This window comes from Heloderma suspectum, chromosome 10 (assembly GCF_057233095.1).
Source record: "Heloderma suspectum isolate Gila_16-S chromosome 10, 16-S_ref, whole genome shotgun sequence".
NCBI lineage: Eukaryota > Metazoa > Chordata > Lepidosauria > Squamata > Helodermatidae > Heloderma > Heloderma suspectum.
Window position 1 is genome coordinate 11,136,069 of NC_139467.1, and position 21,823 is coordinate 11,157,891.

Here is a 21,823-nt window from a genome sequence, read left to right on the forward strand (position 1 = left end):
CTGAAGCCCCACAGGTTTCCCACCCCCGGGATAGATAGATAGGAAATATAAAATATGTGTTATAAAGCACTTTATAAACACCCAGCATCCCCATTTATTTGTACTGCTAAAGGAAATCAACCCTGAGTGCTCATTGGAAGGACAGATACTGAAGCTGAAGCTCCAATATTTTGGCCACCTAATGCGAAGAGAAAACTCCCTGGAAAAGACCCTGATGCTGGGAAAGACTGAAGGCAAAAGGAGAAGGGGACGGCAGAGGATGAGATGGCTAGATAGCATCACCGATGCAATGAAGATGGACTTGAGCACGCTCCGGGAGAGAGCGCAGGACAGGAAGGCCTGGCGTGCTATGGTCCATGGGGTCACGAAGAGTCGGACACGACTGAACAACTGAACAACAACAAATGTGCAATCCTATGCAAGTTTAGACAGAACAAAGCCCTACAACTCCTTTTCTGTCTAAACTTGCATGGGATTGTGTCCAAAGCATATTAGAACGTTTCTTCTGGCACTATAGACCTGTGAGAATAGGGCACACAGCAGCATCACGGAAGCTCTGTGGGACTTGGAACACTTATTTCTGAGAAAATGTGTAGGAATGGGTTGCATGAGAGGGCCAGTGTGGTGTTAGTGGCTTGAGTTCTTTCCTCGCCAGAAAAATCAGCACTAAGCAAGTCACTCTCTTGTCAGTTTAACCTACCTCTCAGGGTTACTGAGAGGCTTTCACTTATAGTCATGATGGCTAAATGGAACCCCCAATATTCAGAGGGCAAGAGTATCTCTGAATACGAGTCATGGGAAGGGACAGCTTATGCCCAGCTTGGAAGCTTCCAGAAGCATCTGTCTGCCCAGTGTTGGGAACAGGCTACTATAGAGGGACCTTTGGTCTGAACCAGCAGGCTCTTGCTTTCTCAAACTACCGCTCTGAACTTTTAGCAAGAAAGGTGGGATACAGATGAGAAAGAATAATGATGTTTTATTTGATTATAATAAACTGGACTAGACTTGAATGACAGCAACCTTTGGCTGAAGTATGGTTTGAATCCACCATACCTGAGAACTCATCCTTTTATGTTCCATCATGACCTGGAAAGTCAACCAAGGTGACTCTTAAATAAATCTGTGTGCCCTGTTCAATATATGTGTCTACAACTCTGTCTCAGACTGTAGGGCTGCCAACTTCTGAACTGGCCCCCTGAAATTGTCCCTTTCGCTGCTAACATTTATCAGCAAGTGACCATATCTAGCCACCGTGCCACAGAAAAGGCTTCGCAGGCTGATTTCTACATATGAACTTCTGTGAAAGCCTCAGGAGCAAATCAACCTCATTTTTTTTATCAGCCTGGTCAACAACCTAGATCAGACTGTGATCCACTGGTGATCTACAAGTTCTATGCAGGAGCTCCGTGGAAAGGTTGCAAAACAATCCAGAATATCCGTGCTTAGCCTTGCACTCAATTAACTTTTTCAGATGATAGCACTCCAGGCCATTTTGACCAGCTTGGATTCTTGAATAGGCTAGCAAGGTCCTGGCATAGGGCAGTGATGGAGTCTACTAATTCTTCCCTAAAAAAATTACCAGTTAAAGAGATCATTCTCAACAGCCTGGCCTAGGCCCTTGATTTTCATAATATGGTGTTGGTTTTGACTGTGATGCTGGTGCTAAAGAATTTTTTTCTTATTAAAATATGAGTTGCCTATGTGCTTTGATTAGTAGAACAAAAGAAATGAAGTGGACTACCAAGACCCACATACATTTTTAAGTGGTCCACACCCAAAAAGAACCATTGACCTAGACTAAACCAAGCTGATGATCCATAACATCTACATTCTGAGAAGATAGAGGCCGGCAGGTCAGTGAAGATCACCTCAGGCTTCTGCTCCAACTGGACTGCCCCTCCCTACCTCTGCAGGGCTTTCGAGGATCAACTCCCCTGTGAGAAGGATCCTTATGAGTTGTTATTTATAATATTGTTTTATTATGGTTTTTATTAATGTACTGTTGTTTTACTTGTGAGCCACCTTGGTAGGATTTTATCCTGAAAGGCAGTATATAAACAAGTGTAATTTTTTAAAATGTTAATTGACTCCCTTCCTACAAATCTGTCTTTGAACCCCACTTTTTCTGTGCTGTGAAGGCTTTGGCTTTAGTCCTTATTCCCAACAGAAATGAAGCCTAAATATGCAGAATTTTCTCCATCTGTTCTCTCTCCTGCCACTGCTGTTCCCCCAACACACACACCACACAGCCCAGTAGTCCTTAGTCCCCAGCTGATGTATGAAGCCAGACTGTGCATCCCTTCAAGGCATCTGGCAGTTGGAGCTCTGGGTTCTTTCTAGCAGCTTTTAAAAATAACTATCCAAGGATGGCAAGGGTACACAGAGAGCTGAACAGGGGTCTGCATCTCAACTGTGAAATATCCTTTCCTGGAGACTCACCAAGGCCCGTGTTTTCAAGGAAGAGAATTGCCACCTTTGGGAGGGTGCTTCCAGATTGTGCAATTGCACTGCCTCATTTATGGATTTTTATCTTGGGTGCTGGGGGAACAGGACATCCAGATGTCATTATCTTCCATTTGTACCCCTCCAATGTTTTCCCACTGCTGCTTCTGTTTCTGTCCAGAAAAATATCTGTTACAAAATAAAAGACAGAATAGCTGCACAATGCCTTTTGATTTGTAGCACTAAGAGCTCTCCATCTGGAAGCAGCCCTAGTAACCAAGGTGCTGGGTAGGTTTGGTTGACCATATAGACAGACTAGGCAACTGCTGGGGTGGAACAAATCAAGAGGCATCCATCGTATCAGCAGAGTAACGGAAGCTTTTAGAGGCAAGAAGCCTTCAGAAAATGGAACAAAAAGGAGGGAACAGAAAGGAGCACAAACGGTGGCAAAAGAAATGCAAGCAGAAATGCAAGATGCAAAAAAGGGGAGGGGAAGAATTTGAAACAATCAAATCAACAACCAAAATTATTTGAATTAATCAGAAATGCGAAACCAGTTAGGGAGACAGTTGGATCGTTGGATGAGAGCCAGTGTGGTGTAGTGGCTAGAGTGCTGGACTGGGACTTGGGAGATCTGGGTTCTAGTCCCCAGTCGGCCATGGAAGCTCACTGGGTGACTTTGGGCCAGTAACAGACCCTCAGCCCATCCCACCTAACAGGATTGTTGTTGAGAGGATAAAATGGAGGAGGAGGAGGACTATGTACGTCACCTTGAGTTCCTTGGAGGACAAAAGGCGGGATATAAATGTAATAAATAAATAAATAAATAAATGACAAGCAAGTAAAATATGTGCTAAAAGAGGATAAAGAAATTGCAGAAAAGCTGAATGAATGATTTGTGTTTTTCTCCACTGTAGGAGATGTAGGGCAAGTAGCCATGCCCAAACTGACTTTTTGAAGAACGGTGTCTGAAGAACTGAGGCAGAGTGGTGACACATGAGATGAAGTTAGTGACAATTTAAAAATTAACAATTCACCAAGTTCAGATGGTATTAACCCAGAAACTCATAGAGAACTCAAATGTGAAATTTCATAGGGAAGTCAAGTGTGAAATTTGTGATAGTCTAACAAAAAGTATGTAATGTCCTTAAGATCAGCATCCATACCAAAGGACTAGAAAGTAGGCAATGCAACATCAAATTTGTAAAAGGAGGATCCAGAATATTATAGGCTGGTTAGTTTAACATCTGTTCCAGCTACATTGTGGGAAAGCACTATCGATCGATCGGAGGATTGTATATATATACAATCCTCCAGTGTGTGTGTGTGTGTGTGTGTGTGTGTCTGTGCCATAGCTTCAAGACTGTGAAACTTAAACAACTGAAACCTGGCATGCATTCGCATCAAGATACAGCTTATTTTAAAGGGAAAATGTGGCCTTTTGCCACTGCACTGATGAAATTTGGCAGCAGCAATTGGGGGGGGCACAAGGCAGGCCAGGGGTGCATGCTGCCGAAGTGTTGCCCAGGTCCTAAAGGATCTCTCCAAACTGGGGAAAAGGGCAACAAAATGGCACAACGTGTATGAAGTTATGCACACTGGGGCAAAAAAAATCCTCATTTCACATTACACTGATTGGGTCTGAGCTGACAGTGACTGACCAGGAAAGGGATCTTGGTGTAGTGGTGGGCAGCTTGATGAGAACATTGACCTAATGTGCAACAGCTGTGAAAAGGCAAATTCCACATTAGGGATCAAAAATAAAACTGCCAAAATTGTAATGCTTTTATCCCAGAGCCTTTCTACATGAGGATTTTATTGTGCACTCATGATTCCTCACTCATGGTAGTTTGTGGGTCCTTTACGCAATGTCATCATCCTCTAGGGTCTCTCCCATGTTTTGCAATCCTAATCACAGGTTTTTCCTAATGAGGGAAGTCTGGTATATCCTGAATGGCACCATGAAACCCCCCATGTAATTGTGCAATTCCACTATACCATAGCACCATCTAGTGGTTGTATAATGAAACATATAGAAAGACAGAGAAAGAAACCATCCAGAAAAAAGGCATGTGTAAAGGAGCCAGTCTTAATCCTGCAAAGAATCTGGAAGCAGAAACCTCAGTAAAGGTGCAGGTTCAAAGCCTCATGTAGAAATGCCACCAGTCTATGGTGTAAGCACACTGGGTGTGCTTCCAGACAAGGCTTGTATTCTGCATTGCTCTGCCCCATTCATGGATATTTACTGGTGATGGAGATGTCATTGTGTTCGATGTGTAACCCTCCTGTTTGTTTTCCCACTCCTTCAATCTTTTGTCTGGAAGCACCTTAGAAATACTGTGTTCAGTTCTGGTCGCCTCTCGAAAAAGTGCTGGAAAAGGTGCAGAAAAGGTCAACCAAAATGATCAGTGGACTGGAGCAACTCCCATATGAGGAACGGTTACATTTGGGGCTTTTTAGTTTAGAAAGACAACAAGTAGATGGGGTGGGGGCATGACAGAGGTTTATAAAATTATGTATGGTGTGGAGAAAGTAGATAGAGGTATGATTTTCTCTAGGTCAACAGTAGGCATGGTCTGGCTGGCACCCGTCAAGGGTCTACACCCCAGCTGTGGCCCACTGACAAGAGCCCCTTGGCATTGCTGTCTCTCTTCACCATCGCAACCTGCTTGTTCGCCTGCCTCTCACTCTGGCCCAGACAACAATGTTGCTGAGAAGGAGGATCAATAGATGCTGCTGCCTACTTGCCTGCTGGCTCTCCGCCTGCCAAGCAAGCAAGTGGTAGCAATGAGGAGAAAGAGCAATAGTAGCTGGGGACAATGGTAGTGAGAAGGCAGGTTCACTGAGGGAGGGGTCCATTGAGTGCGTCTTGTCCAAGGGCCCTCAAAAACCCAAAGCCAGCACTATCTTTCTCCCTGTCTCATAAGACTAGAACTCGGGGTCATCCAATAAGGCTGAATGGTGGGAGATTCAGGACAGACAAAAGGAAGTACTTCTTCACACAGACCATAGTTAAACTATGGAATTTGCATCCACAAGATATGGTGATGGCAGTTTTAAAAGAGGATTCGACAAATTCATGGCAGATAAGGCTACCAATAGCTACTAGTCATCATGGCTATCGTCATCATCATGGCGATCACTCGTGACAGAGTAAGATTGTCTTCCAAGAGTAGAGTTTTAGCAGTGGGTTTGCAGGTGGCTGTAAAGGCCGATTCTGGATCCACACAGCCTCCCACAGCGAGGACATAGATTTCCAGGTGGAAGGCGATAACGGTGAGGGTTTGCTTGATGTGCCTTCCGTTGAGCTCGTTTCTCCCTTTCGCCCTGTACTCGTGCTTCTTCAAAGTCCATAGCGCCTTTAATATAGGCTGACCTCCATCACGGCTATACGCTACCCCCAGGAAGATTGGCAGAATATCAGTTGCCAAAGAACAGTGGGAGAGAGATGTTGCGCCCCTCTCCTGCTTGTGAGCTTCTCAGAGGCATCTGAGTGGCCACTGTGGGAAACAGAATACTAGACTAAATAGGCCTTTGGTCTGATCCAGCAGGGATCTTCTTATGTTCTTGTACCAGAAATAAGCAATATGTGAGTTTCAGCTCTTACCCTGCACAGCCAGTTCCCTGTGCAAACTCAGATATCATCTTAGACACCGCAAGAGGTTCCAGTCTGAGCCACATTCTCACTTTTCATGGAAACACACCTGCCCTGGAGTTTGCAAAAAACAACCACCTTCTGACCAGCCCTATTCACTACAGCTACATGACAGGTAGACATTCTGTGGATGCAGCTTTCCTCATCCACCACTGCCTCTCTATATTAGATAAAGCTGTTCCTGTTCATTCTTTGCACAGAAGCCCTGCCTGTAAAAAGGTACATCCTAACCATACATGGCTTATGGTGGTGTTTCCAGACTTGCAGCAACTAGCATTGCCAATCATTGCTCTATCCCTGAAAACAACATGCAGTTGCAACTTGCAATTGACTTTCCACACTTTAGCGGGCAAAGTGCTTTTTCTCTGTGCAGTTCCCATTATGGTCCATCACACTAGTGGGTGTGACATAGCTGTGTGGCAGGAAAAGGTCTGCTCACCTGAACCCGTGACTTTTTAATCAATTCAAATGTTAAATTGGTGCTAACACATTTTTTTTATGTAGGTGCTACTGCACAAATCTTTCATGGTTTAAAGATAGGCAGAAAAAGTGCTTTAGCTTTCGTGTATTGATTGGGGGAAAACACACTTCTTAAATTGTGCCAACTGGAAAGGCAGCATGGTTTTTAAAATAAAATTTTAAAATTTGCACTACATGCATTCATGCCAAATATTTCTATTTAAAACAAAATAGGTGAAAAGGTATTTTAAGTTTAAAAGACTGAATTAAAAACAACAGCACACATGCTAATAAAATAGTGCCAACCAGAACAGTGATAGTGAAGGTGTGCCAAAGTGTAAATGCCCAGCAATAGGTTCATCCTCTCACTGCGCACATCAAAACCATGCCTCAGAAAAATTGGAAGAGTATCACTAAGAATTATCTTCGCCTGTGGTGATTGCACTACTCAGTACTGTGACTACTGTTTCATTTTTTGCAAAAAGTTTAATTTTCTGCAGTCTGAAGGAAGATGGAGGAAGCATGAGGAAAACACAGGATGACAATGATTTGCTGATGTCACATAGATGCCTCATAAAAAATGAGCAAACCAAGCATTGCAATTCTACACTAAAATTCCTAGTGTGGAAGTACCATAAGACTTTATTTTGATTTAGATTTCAGGTAGTTTTGATAGCTAGGGATAGGGTGCATACAGGTTGAGATTGAAGGTGCTTCCAGGTGAGGCTTTTTCAGACCATCACCATGTCTCATTCACAGAATTTTATGGGGGCTCCAGATGACATCTTCCACTTGAAATCCTTCTGCATTTTCCCAACGCTTCTTCCATCTTTTTTCTTAAGAAAATCCATTAAGGAGAAAAAGATGGCACAGTTGCACAATGCCTTGTCATTGGTAGTGCTAGGAGCCCTCCATCTAGAAGCACCCCAAGACATTTACACAACCAGTTTGATTTGCCCCCAAACCAACTGAAATTATTGCAAACATCATTGTATCAATTTGTCTATTCTTCAGTTTCAGTTTGTGACCTTAACATTGTGTGGAAGAGAGAACTTCAGCCGCCAATATTTTTTCTTTCTTTCTGTGCAGGTATTAAAGTGGACAAGTTCCAGCTTGAATACATTTTAACTTAGCTTTCAAGGATGTAAACATTTAATGGGTAAAATTTATTTGCACTAGAAATGTTAAAGAGTCTACATAATGTTCAGGAACAAAGCACATTCCTATATTTTCCTTCCATGATGGCATTTAAAATGCATCAGGTATTGATAAACAGTAAGAATTTGCTGATGCACAGTGCAACTTAATTTATCTGAATAGCCTCTGGATTGCAGAAAATGTATGGATAATTACACATTCAGCTAAATGAGATGCCATTTATGTAGGATTGCACTGGCACTAAGCTGCAAAGAAAGGAACATTAATTCAGAAACGTAGTTTGTGATAGCGATGGGGGGATTCCATAATCTTTCCAAAAGGTAGAGAACATCTAATGGCCACATTCTTCTCCTGCAGACTCTGACTAAGCAAAGTGATAGCTTTTATTGGGTTGCAACTAATGTTCAAACTGTTGAGAGGATGACACCAAGCATTAGCTGTGTTGTTTCTGTTTCTTTCCATCTGCATACCTGTCATTCTTCTTTTTTAAAAAGAATACTGAAATCGTTTTGAAGGTGCGGGCCAAAATTTAAAACAGATGAAGTGCTCTCCCTAGAGGGAGGGACAACCATAATTTTCTCCCTTCCTTATAGAAATTAGAGATATGCGAACACCCTGTCTGGTACTCAGTCTCGTAACTGAGGGTTGACATTTGACAAAAGGCAAAACAAAACATGGTCAAATATTGGTCAATTAATTAATTAATGCATTAATAAAGAGAGGATCATCCAATTTACAAATGACTTGTCTTCTAGGATGGTGTTGGCAAATGGCTAAGATTGTGGTCTACTGGTAGACCACCAACAAATTTCTGGTGGATGTCGCTATGCCTAATGATTGTTGGAATTCTTGCAAAGGATGCTGAGTGGGTGAACCTTGACCAGATCTAGCCAGGGTCAGCCCCACCATGCAGCAGAGTGAAGTCATCTGCTTCTGGAGCACCAAGAGTGGGTAGATGAAGGCACGAATTTGTGTCTGAATAGTGCAGCAAGGTTTTTTATTAGTGTTAGCGGAAGGCATAACCATTTGGGATCCTCTTCAAGCAGCAAAATATCGTGGGCCAGCACTAGATCTGACCAGAAACTTCTTATATTCTTAAGCAAGAGCGCATACTCAGCATCACTTAACACTGATTAGGTATGCTGACTCTAAAGAGAACTTGAGCCTTTCTGCACGAGGCATTTATTGTGCACTCGTAAGTCCTCACTCACTGCAGTTTGCAGGTGCTTTACACAATATCGTCATCCTCTAGGACCTCCCCCATGCTTTGTAACCATTACAGCATTTTTTTTTTCCTAATGAGGAAAGTCTGGTATTTCTATGAATGGCAGCATGAGACCCTGGTGTATTTCTGCAATTCCACTATAACATAGCGTCACCTAGTGGTTGTGTAATGGAACATATAGAAAGCAGAGAAAGAAGGAAAGGAAAGGTTCCTCCTGTGCAAGCATCGGGTCATTACTGACCCCTAGAGAGACGCCACTTTCGCTGGCGTTTTCATGGCAGACTATAGCGGGGTGGTTTGCCATTGCGTTCCCCAGTCGTGACTACCTTTCCCCAGCAAGCTGGGTACTCATTGTACCGACCTCGGAAGGATGGAGGGCTGAGTCGACCTGAGCTGGCTACCCGAGACCCAGCTTCAGCTGGGATTGAACTCAGGTCATGGGGAGAGTTTCGGTTGCAATACTGCCGCCTATCACTCTGCATCACACGAGAGAAAGAAACCTCCCAGAAAAAAACATATGTAAACAAGCCGATCTCAATCCCACAGAGAATCTGGAAACAGAAGCCTCGGTAAAGTGGCGTGTTAAAATCCTCACATAGAGAAGCCCCTTGAGTACATGGTCTTGCTTTGTAAACTTAAAACACCTTGGTAGCACGGGCATCTGCAGTGGAGGCAACAGGGCAGTTCCCCCCGGATGAGCCGTAATCTCCTGGATTCCCAGCTTTCAGTTTTTTAAAAGGCGAGTCTCTAGCCCTTGTAGAACCCAGATAAGAGACAAAAGGCTCCTTCACACCGGGCTATTATCCTGCCTGCTATCAAGATGGCTCCTTCACGGAAGTTTGTGAGCTCTTTACATGATGCAGTGACCCTGCCGTGACCCTCCTGCACTAAATGCCCTTTGTTCCGTTTTTAAATAGATCGCAGATAATGAACACAAATTACCCCGTTGTGTTCCACTTTAGTTTCCTCCATCAAAAGACTTAAAGCGGGAAGATTACCTGGGGAGGTGGTGGGCTCTCCCACACTGGAGGCCTTTAAGACGAGGCTGGACAGCCATTTGTCAGGGATGCTCTGACTTGGATTCCTGCATTGAGCAGGGGGTTGGACTCGATGGCCTTGTAGGCCCCTTCCAACCCTACTATTCTATGATTCTATGATTCTATAAGAAGAGGAACAAAATCAATGAAAGATAATGGAAGACTCAGATACGGGGAGAAGGAGGGGAGAAGGGGAGGGGGAAAAGGGAGTCAGTTGTGATCCTGCATTTAAAACGGAAACAGAAAGCCCCGTTTTAAATGCAGGATTTTAGGCTGGTGTAGAAATGCCCAAAATGTCAGGCACTATTCCTCCCATTTGTTTCCTACTCCCATGTTTCAGTGTTTTTAGCCAATGAATGAAGTCATAGCTGACTGACATTTAGGAAAGCACAGCTAGCTGTACAGACAACATGGTTAAAGATTGAGTAGCTGTGTTTGGGAACTGGCAGTGGTATGTCTACTCCCCAAAACCAAAATGCAACTGCAAATGCAGAAGTTCACGATCTTCTTAACACAAGTCGTCATACCAAAAACATTATTTTTCCCCTGAGTTTATAAACATTTAAGAAGTTAAGATGCCAGTGAAGAATCTACCATTATTATACATATACTGCGGGGGGGGGGGGGAGCTGTGGCTAAGAGAGTGTTGGTTACACCAGCCCTGCAAAGTAGCCCAGTGTTTTAATCAAGGCTAGCCAACTGGCAGCCAACAAGCCAGATGCTACTCCTGAAGCAATTTTATCTGGCTCTTGGCCTCATTGAGGGAGCTTCCAGATGAGGTTTTTATTGTGAAATTGCCCTGCCGCATTCACAGAATTTTACTAGTAAGGCTTACTCTTGTGTTTTTTCTTTCCACAGAGAATCTGTTAAGGAGGTAAACAGAGAATAGCTGCACAACATTTTTTAATTGGCAGTGCTAGCAGCCCTCCATCTGGAAGCACCCAAGTTGATAAATAATTAATCATTAAGCCCCCCCCTCTCCCCACCACACTGAACAGGAAACAATTAAAGGAACAGAAGACACTTAATTAAAGGCACAGTAGCCCTTCGAAGCCTCAATATCACTTTGCCAGTGCATAGTGCAAAGGTGATGATGCTACAGTTGCATTTTGCTGCAAAAAACAATAACCACAAATCAGGTTTAAAAAACACAGAAAAGACTGAAATGCAATGATTTGACAACATCTGGATTCTTCACAGGAAGTTGAGAGAGTGATCAAAGGATGACATTTCCTGTGGAAAGTGCTGGTGTGAAAGCAAGGGTCACCTTGAACATCAAGCCCAAGATAACATGGATACCACAGTGACTTGGATAACTAAAAATACTGTATGTCACCTAAAATAGGGATGGCCAGCCTCTCTACATTTAGAATCCCCTGTGCTCTCCAGAGAGTAGTCACAGGGCAGGAAGTGTATCTTGATCAAAAGCTGATTACCCCACAGATGGTCAGGCTCTGTAATAAATTGGCAACATCTAGTATGATAGGTTTTACATTAATGGAGCATGTGTGCTGAGACCTAGCCAGAGCATTACATACCAAATCCAAGAGAAATCCAAAACTGAAGTGTCAAGTTTCTTTCTTACAAATGGAAAACATGTTTATTTTCCTTACCAGTGAAACTGTGGGCAGACCTTTGAAAAAGAATCCACCACACACACACACTGATTTAAATTTGGGGTGCTTCTAGATGGAGGCCTCTACTGCTGCTAACAGCCAAAAGTCATTGTGCAGCTATTCTATCTTTTGTTCCTTAACAGATTTCTGTTAAGAAACAGACAGAAGAAGGAACTGTGGGAATAATATGGGAGGACTACACACGGAAGGCAATATTGTCTGGACACCTCCCTGCCCTAAAATTCAGTGAACGAGGCAGTACAATTGCACAATAAAAGCCTAGTCTGGAAGCACCCCTGGTGGGGCTGCCAGGGGCCAGACAAAATTGCTTCAGGAGCAGCATCTAGCTTGTAGGCTGCCAGTTGGCTAGCCTCGATTAAAACATCCGATCTGGACATCACTTTGTGCTGCACCCCTAGTACACTGAATGTCAGCAAACAACTCAGGACCCCTAAGTAGTGTACATTTGGAGCCCCATACAGTTTTTTTTCTTTTGTTCTCTGAGACAGAGATTGCTTTCCCCACCACTCCCAACTGCAGACAAGGGGAAAAGAGCAGGCTGGGCAGTTAATTCCTCTCCAGCAAGAGAAGGGCTTGAACAAGACTATCCACCCATGTGCATCTGTAGTGGCTGTTGGAACCAATGGTCTCTACAGGCAGAGGAAGACTTCTGTAGCTGTGGCTCCCCCATTCATTAATAGGACATCCAATACTTTGTTTAGCTAATGCTGAACAATTAAGCTAGAATGGTCCATGATCAGCTGTAACACAAGAATCTGACTGGAGATAACTTCCCACTCCTTATGGTCGAACACACACACTACATTGTTAGTCAGACTGAGATTTTTTTCAACACCTTTGATTCCTTAGAATCAAGAGTTTCCCTTTTGTCACATAATCCACAGCCGCTTTGCCACCATTTAGCCACCATGACAGACTTTTGATTCCCTTTCAACTCATCTTTGGTTGCAAGATTTTTATTTTTATTTTGTTTTTGTTTTTTTAATTTAAAAAAAAAGACAGGGAAAAAAAACACAAAACCACGACAGAACCAAATAAAAGAACAAATTAAAAAATCACTCAGAATATTTGTTACATTATCATCATCATCATCATTTTTTTTCAAGTCACTTCTAAGCCCCACAGTTACAAATAAATTAACGAGACAGGATCAGACCCCGGAAGATTAAAAATTAAAAAAAATTGAATACTAGGAACTAACTACCTTTGGCAAAGTTATCACACGATTTTTCCACTGCTCCTGGGTCGGCTACAGCAACAGGCCAGTCATGTTGGGGTGGTGGTGGTAAGTCAGGGCTGGTGCAGCATCCCCCATGCAAAGGCCAGCCCATTTGACCCACTCTTCCGGGACTACCAAACTGTGACAGAAACCCTCCCTGGTGTAGGAGTATCATATGAGATCCCCTTTTCTCATGACCCAGATACAGGCCAAAGAAAGCACCCAGGAGGAGAAGTCAGAAGGGAGAGAAACTGCTGAGCCTTAAGTGAGATCTATGGTCAAGATTTCCAAAGGATGTTTGTGTTGATGTGGAACAATGCCCAAATGTGACTTTCTTTGACACTGGCATGCTCTTGCACTGTAGCTGTAGTACAGATGTCCTGCAATTTAGACTGGTGTAAAAAGTGTCCATTACATTACAGCAGAATCCCCTTTATGTAAACAAGGCCTGTCAAGCTTCATCCAGCCCCCAGTGACACTCTCTGACTTCTCCATGGGTCCAGTCTTCTGCCCTTTACCGAACCACTAAAGTCTCTTTTTCCAAGATGATAGTGGAAAAAATCCCCATGGCATAGAAGGAATCTATAAATTTAAGGGAAGGGATCATATTTCCGGGGACCAGGGCTATCCTACTGATTTCCCTCCATTGGGGTGAAAGAGGATGCTGCGCCTGATCCCCACCGCCCCAAACAGACCCGTCCGGCACACACCCTTAATAAAGCTTTTCTATTTGGTTTATCATTAAAGTATATGAGGTATATGGCGGGCTATCTCCAAAGAGCCTTGTGGTGGATGTCTTGGCACTATAAGGGGAGGGAGGAGCTCTAACTTGCCCCTTCTCCCTTGTGCCCTCCCAACCCTGGGTCAGGCACCGGCACGGAGGCGTGTGAGCAAATATTTGGTTTTACAGCTGTACTTTAAAGCTTGTTTCCGTCCTCTTTCTAAAACTCCTAGGAGTGGAGGAGATTGGCGGAACAGAGACGCAACTGTTTTTCAAAGAGAGCGACGTAGCATCTTCCAACACTTGTTTCTCTTATCGGCCACTTGGGGAAATATGTGGACCAGAAAGGGAAAGTCAGTTATGGACAATGAACCATTCTGCCACATAAAATCAGTGGCCAAATTAGAACTGAGTACCAGGCAGTTTTGTTCTGGACCAATCAACGCCAACATTTCCCTTCTCAAGCCAAGAATAGCTTAGCTCTTCATCTAGTCCTGAAGAAACTCTTATGAAATACAGTCGCCAATTTTGGAGGGGGGGAAAGGTGGGGTGGCCCCTGTGGCTTGTCCGCAATTGCAAAATTCACAACCTCCCATATCTCCAACCATAAAGCTGGAGACAGATAATTGCTTTTAAGAGCTGGAAGTGATTTGAAACAGACATTGCTTCCCCTGGTGTTCACCCACCTACTTCTTTTGTTCCACTGTCACTTCTGGTCAAATAGTTGGCTGGTATTTGAAAGCAAAAGGAGGAATGAGTGCCCACACCACCACCCGCCATTGCTCATTCAAACTACTTTCAACTCTCTGTAGAAACAAGTGCCCGTCTCCAGCTTATCTTTCCTACTTCCCATCTTCTTTGCTTGCCCTATAAATCTTGACTGTTCCCTTCCATGCCATTCACCCACCACTCAGCTCCGCACATGGAGATAGGGTCATTTTTGGTCTAGAATCAATTTTTTTTAAAAAAACACGTTTTGGTTTTTGTTTCTTTTTTTTGTTGATTTTTGTTTAGTTTTTTTTTCCTTTTTTATCTTTTTTTGTTGCAAACCTTTAGCGTTTGTTTTTTTGTCTTTTTTTAATACAGTAAGAAGCGATAAAGCGGAACATAGAATTTTCTCTATAAAAAAAAATAGAAGATACCCCCCAAAAGAAGTTATTTTAAAAAAAGAAAATAAAAAGAAAGAATAACAAATATCACTAAAACAGTTACATTCCACCTAGTAACACGTTCAGTAGCACATGAGAGAGAGAGAGAGAAAGAGAAATTGGACTTCCCAAATGTTTTTCTTTTTCAGATGTCCACCATAATAGCATGACTGGAATCTTAAAATTGACGGATAATCACTTGCCGGTTCTCTCTCACTCACGCACATAATGGGATGAAAAACCTTTTTTTTTCAAGTCAGTCTTCTAAAACTAGGTGTTTCCTGTTTTTTTGTTTGTTTCATTTTTGGAAAGTTTCACAGTATTTTTTTCTTTTGTTATCTCAAACCCACCTGAACGCTATAACACAGCAAAAGCAGGAGATAAAATGAGGTTGAGGTTTTTTTCCTTTAAGAAAGGTTTCAAAGTCCTTTTTTGTTTGCTTGTTTATCTTTTTTTCACTCTGTCCTTTTGTTTGGTTTTTTGTTTTCTACCAGATCGCAGTATGCCATGGCTAACTTCCTTCTCTGCAACAGCAAGACTTTGGTTCGCAGGAGTTGAAAATAAAAGACAAACATTCAAAGAGCCCCCAAAACAGCAACTAAAACCCCTCAAACACTTTAAACAAACAAAACAAAACCAACCAGTTAAAAAAAGGAAATCAACGAAAACATGTACAAAGAAAGTTTAAAAACAAAAATAAAAAGAGCGTTTCGAGAAGCCATTTTTAAAGCTTTCCAGACTTCTGGGAGGAAGTTTCAGGATCCTCTGTTCTCACCCTCCCATTTCCGTTGATTTGGTTTATTTATTTATTTTTGTCTCTTTGCCATTTATAAAATCTTGGCTTCTCAACGCAACTTTCCATGAGGTATTTTTTTCAGGACAGAGAAAGACGGTTGAGCCATTTGTCTAACCAGAGAAAGTAAAGATTTCCCCTTTATTCCCACATGTTTTTATCCTTTCTTCTTCGATTAAAGTTTTTTTGTTTTAGCTTTCTTTGTTCGCTTGGTTGGTTCTTTTTGGTTAAAAGTTTTTCTCTCGCCTCCGAGTCTCTATGATATCCACATAAAAGGGGGGATTTTTATCCCTCTTCTGTGGTTTTATGTTATTTTTATTCCCCAATGGTCTTCATTTTGTTGTTTTCTGTAGTGATGTCTATCAATTTTTGGTTTTTCCTGGAAAATGTAAAGAATGCTGAAATTCCCGTTTTTTTTGTTTTGGTTTTTGTCAGGCACTGGAATATGAGTATTTTTTTTTCAGAACACAGATATAAAAATAATAATAATAATAAAAATTACATATCCCCTGTTTTTAAAAAAAATAACCCCTGATACTAACCCCAGGCAGAAATCAATTAAAAAGAAGAAAAAATATATAGCTAAGTTCAATAGAAAAATTAAAGCTGGCAAAGAAAACGTTCAAGCTGATATAACAAAATGTACATGTTTAGTGCTGCCCATCCTGAAAGAGCTGAAGACTGAGACTTTCAATAAGGCCTCTTGTCCTGCAAAGAGATGAGTATTTACACTTTGTACTCTCCAAGTAGCCCAGCTGATACTAGTAAGGTTACTCCTAATGGATGAAATTCATTAATTCCTCCCTGGAGTAGTAGGGTGGGGTCAGGTAGACAGACAGAGGCCGGCAAAGCAGGGTCCTCCATTAGCGTTTGATGGACTAGATTTGTGGCAAATCAAAATCACAGGCAGGTACTCAGGCAGGGAAATTCTGTAAACTGGTTCCCTCCCCACTCACCCCATTTCAAGCCACAGATGGCTAACATGGGCATGCATTGGTAAGCAAGCTAATCAACTGAAGTTATGGTCTACAAACTTTTGTGGAGCTCATTGCAAGGCTGTGTCAAATGCCAACTCCACCCCGCCACCCCCCGCAAACAGGTGCAAGCAGAGGAGCAAAAATTCATTGCAGGACCTCAATTAGGAAACCAAATTCCATAATGGAAACTTGGTGCCTAATTCCCATTACTGCCTTTGAAAATCCTAGCCTTCATATCTAATGAGAATCCCCATAAAATTATAAAGCTTCTTATTTGTTTCATTTTTTAAAAAAAAATCAAAAAGGGGGGAAATACATTTGAAAAGGGGAATAAAATAAGTTGTATAATACGATCCTGAATTAAACCAATCCACCCCCTCCTTGTCTAACCCCTTCTGGATCCCAAAGAAAAAGAATAAATAAGAATAAATAAAATAGTTTTGAAAGACATTCAACCAGACACAGAAGTTAGAAAAGTCTGTAAAAAGCTTTGGGTGAAGCTAGGACTGGTGATTTTTGGTGTGAGATTCGTTTTCCCCTTAAGGATTTTAAAGGTGTCTTTTTTTTCTTTTTCTTTTTTTCTTTTTCTACAAAAAAACCCTATCCCCATTTATTTGTTTCCTTTCTGGAACTGTCCAGGAAACCAGCAGATGAAAAATAAAGAGAAATCATCAAAATATTTAAAATAAACCACTGATAGTCACCTTTTGCAAGGTGTTTTGTTCTGAACATTGGAGGGGGAAAAGAAAAAAGGAAAAAAAACCAACGCCACAAGTTTGGGGAATTCTTTTTGGTTTCTTCCTTTGTCCCTTTTTGCTTTGCTTGTTTGGTTGCTTTGGGTTATTTTTGGTTGGTTTTTCGTTTGGCTGTTGCTGACATTTCTTTGTTTGATTTTTTTTTTGGTTTCACTTGTCGGTTTGTACGTCCACTCCTTGCCACCCCCACCATGCCAGGAAAGGCAGTGAGGAGGCTCCTCAGCCCTCATTCTGTCTTGGCATCCGGCTCGGTGGATCCGGGACCAGCCTGCCCCAGAGTCTGCACCACATCACTGGAGGAGCTGCATGAGGAGCAGGAGGAGGAGGAAGAGGAGGAGGAAGAGGAGGAGGTCAGGGTGGGGGACTTGCTGGGCATGGAGGCCGCCACTGCAGCGGCCGCTGATACCAGCCCCACACCTCCTGGGGCAGCACTCAGCAAGGGCAGGCCTGCATGGTTGAGGAAGAGCGGCGAGGTCACGATGCTCTGGCTTCCAGTCGTACCTGCACTGGTACCCAACACCAAGTTACCACTGGCATCAAGACTGGTAATCGGCAGGCTTCCACCACTGGCCAATGCTACATTGGGAGAGAAAAACACTGGTTAGGGTACCTTTGCACTGGCTTGTTGCCATTGGCCTCCTGGCCAAAGTTCAACTAACCTAGAGGAACTGCATGGCACTGTGGCTCCCCTCTCGGGGCATCATCTCACATTAGACCATTCCTATATTCTCGGAGACCTTCATCAGCCCCCCCCCCCCCGCATCCCACATCAAAATGGCAGCAGCACGTGGTGCAGACACAGCCATCATTGAAATGACATCTCCCCACCCACAGCTTCACATCACCATCTCCCTCCCCCAGCATATTTCACACAGAATTGACACACGATGTACAGAGAGAGAGAGAGAGGGTAAAGAAGGAATGATTAGCAGGCATGATGTGAAAGATGCATGTTATGGAGCATGATGCCTTCTACTATAAGTAGACTAAGGATGGGATGGAGACGAGTCCTCAAGAGGAATGAGAGTAGATTCCTGGGGGCTCCACTGACGTGCTGTACTTTCATGCGTCTGCACTACATTTGCACAGCAGCGCAACAGCAGCAGTCTGACATACATCCTCAGCCAGACACAAACACATTTCATGCTGGGAGGGGCCTGCGGAGGCCCTACTTATTTTCTTTAGGCCAAGCCTGCATGTGGAGAAGGGCCACAGCTCTGTGCTAGTGTCTACAGAGGGTCCCAGGCTCAATTCCCTGCATCTCCACTTAAAAGGATCTCAAGTTAATGGGGTTGGAAAGACCTGTACTTGCTTCCTTGGAGAGCTGTGGCCAAAGCGGACAGTACATGGCTAGATGGACCAGTGGTGTGGCTTTGTACAAGCCAGCTTTATCTGTTCAGTCTGTGACCTGTCAAGCTGAACACCAGCACACCAGTCATGCACTGTGGCTTGACAATCCTATTTTTGTCAAGGAATTGATTACTTTGTTATTATTAGCAGAGGCACAGATGGAAATAGCCCCAAATTGGAAAATGGCTTCTGGCTATGGCACAGACAATTGGATCTCACAGATCTGGCATCTAGCTCTGGCTGAAAGACTGACATATCAAAACAGACTGGCGAGAGGAATTGTTAAGCAGGATTGTTTCCTTGAGATTTGGCCTCCATTTATATATTAACGAATAAGTTGGGAACTTGTACCCTTGGCCAACTCACCTATCATTCTGGAAAGACATTCTTTCATAATTTGTTAAGTAATCACACCAGGGCAAAAAGGAAAAGGTCAAACTTGAAGATGATGATACAGTCAGACCACCCAAACATAAGTTGTATTGGAGTAGTTAATTTGTCATGTTTATTGGATTTGTTATAATAAAAAACAAATGAAAACAATTATTTTTTAAAATTCCATTTTTGTAGTCCCAAACAAGCATTAAAACTAGGAGGTTTACTGAGCCCCTTGTGAGTTACAGTAGTTGTCTAATGGACTGCGCTCAGCGTGGTGGGTGAGAATTTCATTTTAGTGCATTTTTGGTAAGAATTTACCAAAATTCACAAACTTCTTCGTATTTGGGACAGAAAGAACTTCAGATTAAAAAAAAAACTGAATGTGGGAGAAAGCAAAACTGACAGATTTGCTCATTCCAGTCCAGGGCTTCGAATGCTCAGCTCCTAAAATTCTGGGTACGAATCCCTGTGTGTTCAGCCATGTCTGTGTTGCTGAATTAAGGCTGCCACCTCTTTTTTCTGACAGGATCCTCATCTTTAACAGGTACACAGTAGGCAGGTACAACATGGATCTTACCATGCTGAGAATAGCTGAGCCTCAAGTAGCCTTGTCCGCATGGGCAGAGGTGATGACATTTCCTAATCTGGTGAGCTAAAAAAGTGGGTTCCTTGCATCTCCCCATGACAAGGGAGAGCCATAGATCAACAGCAGAGCACATGCTTTGCATAGAGAAGGACCCAGGTTCTGCCCCTGGCATCCTCAGTTAAAGCAGCAGTGTTGAACCTCTTTCAGCCCAAGGGTGAAATTCAATTCTGGGGAAGCTTCCAGGAGCTGAAATACCAAAATACCAGCATAGTTTAGCTTAAAGCTCTTACTGCCAGTAACTATAAGCCTTTGGAGAGGCATTTCAAAAAGAGAAGTGGTGCAAATGTCCTCAATTTTCATAATCATGCATGCTGCACATCTTAGTTTTTCTTGGCACAGAATTTAGATTTTTATTTTTTAAGCATGCACACGGTCCTGCTCAAAGGCCCTCTCTTCTAAGGCTTCTATTTCAAAGTATTCCAGGGGCTAATCTCCACCTCAGATTAAGCCTGCCTACATTTGCACATAATTATTTGTATTCTTACTCACAAGCTTTTCTGCACACCCATTCATTTAAGCAGAAACCCTTATAGTAGGGCTGCCACATTTAGTTGGTTATTAGAAAACTATCTGAATACAAGTACTTCTGCAAACTCCAGGTGCAAAGTGCCATCTTAGAAAAGGCACTCTATTCTGTGTGTGAGAGAGAAGGCAGAATGCCTCTTTTAAGATTATGCCTGCTGCAGTATGTGTGGGCATCATCCAAAAACAAAGAAAGTATGCTTTTTTTCTTTAAAAGAATTTTTCTCATATGCCAATGTATGCAGATTTAACTGAGTCATAGGCTAACTCTCATATGGGAAATCAATTAAGGTTTCTTCCAGTCAGGTGATAGCTCTAGTTTATAGCCAGGGATATGAGCACTCACAGAACTACTCACATCCTCACGTTGGCTGCTCCAGGCATTCAGCAAACACTCCCATTTTGTGCACACCATGAACAGTCTCAGAAACCTCACATGCATTCCCTTGCCAATGCACACAGACAAGATGGCTTCTATGCAGACACACTTGCTCTCTTACGCAAACAGGCCAGTGGAGTGAATGGCAGCAATGACATCATGTCTGGTCTTCTTTTTCACAAACCTTGTATGGTGGCCAGCGGGTTGGTGGCCATTAGCGCTGGGTTTAACCCTGCATTCACCCCTAGCACTGTGCTTCTGAAATCAAACCAGATGCAGCAGGTTAAAGGGGGGGGGGGCAATCTACAGTGGAAAACATAAGAGTGGACCCCCATCTCCACTCTCAGATGTGTCCAGGATTGTAGCAATAGGATGCCGCTTAAAATACCCTCAGGGACATCAGTCTACATGGATTCCACTATCTCCTGTGAGTTCTAATTCCCTTACCATTTTGGTTATGTAATGCTGCTTGCATGAACAGGTCCCCCAAAGCCCCCTCCCTCTTACTGTGTGGAACTAGCCAGGATCAGACCTCTCTTTCCACAGTCCAACCCAGCGAGGAACCTGGCCCCACACAAAGACCTTCTGTTCCCCTGCCACTTACCCTGTACTGGGATTCAGGCCTTGCAAGCTGATAGCTGGGTGAGTGCTGCTCTGGGGGCTGGGATTTGTGCTGTTGCTTGGGGGTGGCGTGACCGAGTTGAGGGTGGTGCCGCCTGCTCCTACCGCTGTCCGACTGGGGGTCAGGGAGCAGACTGTTGGGGACAAGGTAGTAACTGCCCAAGAGAAAAGCACAGGAGGTTATGTAGGCCTGGTCAGGGGTCGACAAATTATGGTAGCCAGGCACTATTTGAAGTTTCCACCAAGCCTAACTCTCCCCCAGATAGAGGACTCAAGGGAAGGGCATTATCTCTAACATCATGCTGAACTTTGGAGGCACTCAAAAGAGTGCGACTGTGCCCTGCTTCTGAGTGCCCCTGAAGCTCAGCAGGAAATCAGAGGTGAGACCCAACCCTCTCTTATTTTGTGCTGGGCTGGGTAATTAAAGTTATGGCATCCAGTGGGAGGCACATCAGCAGTAGCAAAGAGCTGCAGGTTGGATGGCTTTGCATTGGTCCTGTGCTGATGTGCAACTGGCCAGTGCAATTGGTATTTTGATGGAACACTGGCAGTGCATCAGTGCGCAAACAAACCCAGGGATCTAGGCTGCAGAATACACTATGATTGGCACAGTTCCTGTGTCTGTATCTCCCAAAGCATTGCACGGTGCATTAGAAGTGCTAGATCATCACAATTTTGAGGGAATTTCCCAATGGGAGGGA

General features: G+C 43.3%; 1 protein-coding gene across 2 annotated transcripts in view; it reads right to left on the bottom strand.

Moving 5' to 3' along the window:
• Window positions 1-12,602: 12,602 nt before the first annotated feature.
• POU2F2 (POU class 2 homeobox 2) overlaps window positions 12,603-21,823 on the bottom strand; it is a 42,683-nt gene continuing 33,462 nt past the window's right edge. Inside the window, exons 14-16 of one of the 2 annotated variants that reach the window (XM_084815088.1) lie at window positions 21,106-21,277; window positions 20,686-20,759; window positions 12,603-17,802 (exon numbers count right to left, since the gene is read on the bottom strand). In XM_084815088.1, the coding sequence (XP_084671214.1) occupies window positions 17,453-17,802; window positions 20,686-20,759; window positions 21,106-21,277 (596 nt within the window). In that variant the 3' untranslated portion in view covers window positions 12,603-17,452. The remainder of the gene's footprint in view (window positions 17,803-20,685; window positions 20,760-21,105; window positions 21,278-21,823) is intronic. The other variant, XM_084815089.1, reaches the window with a different exon arrangement.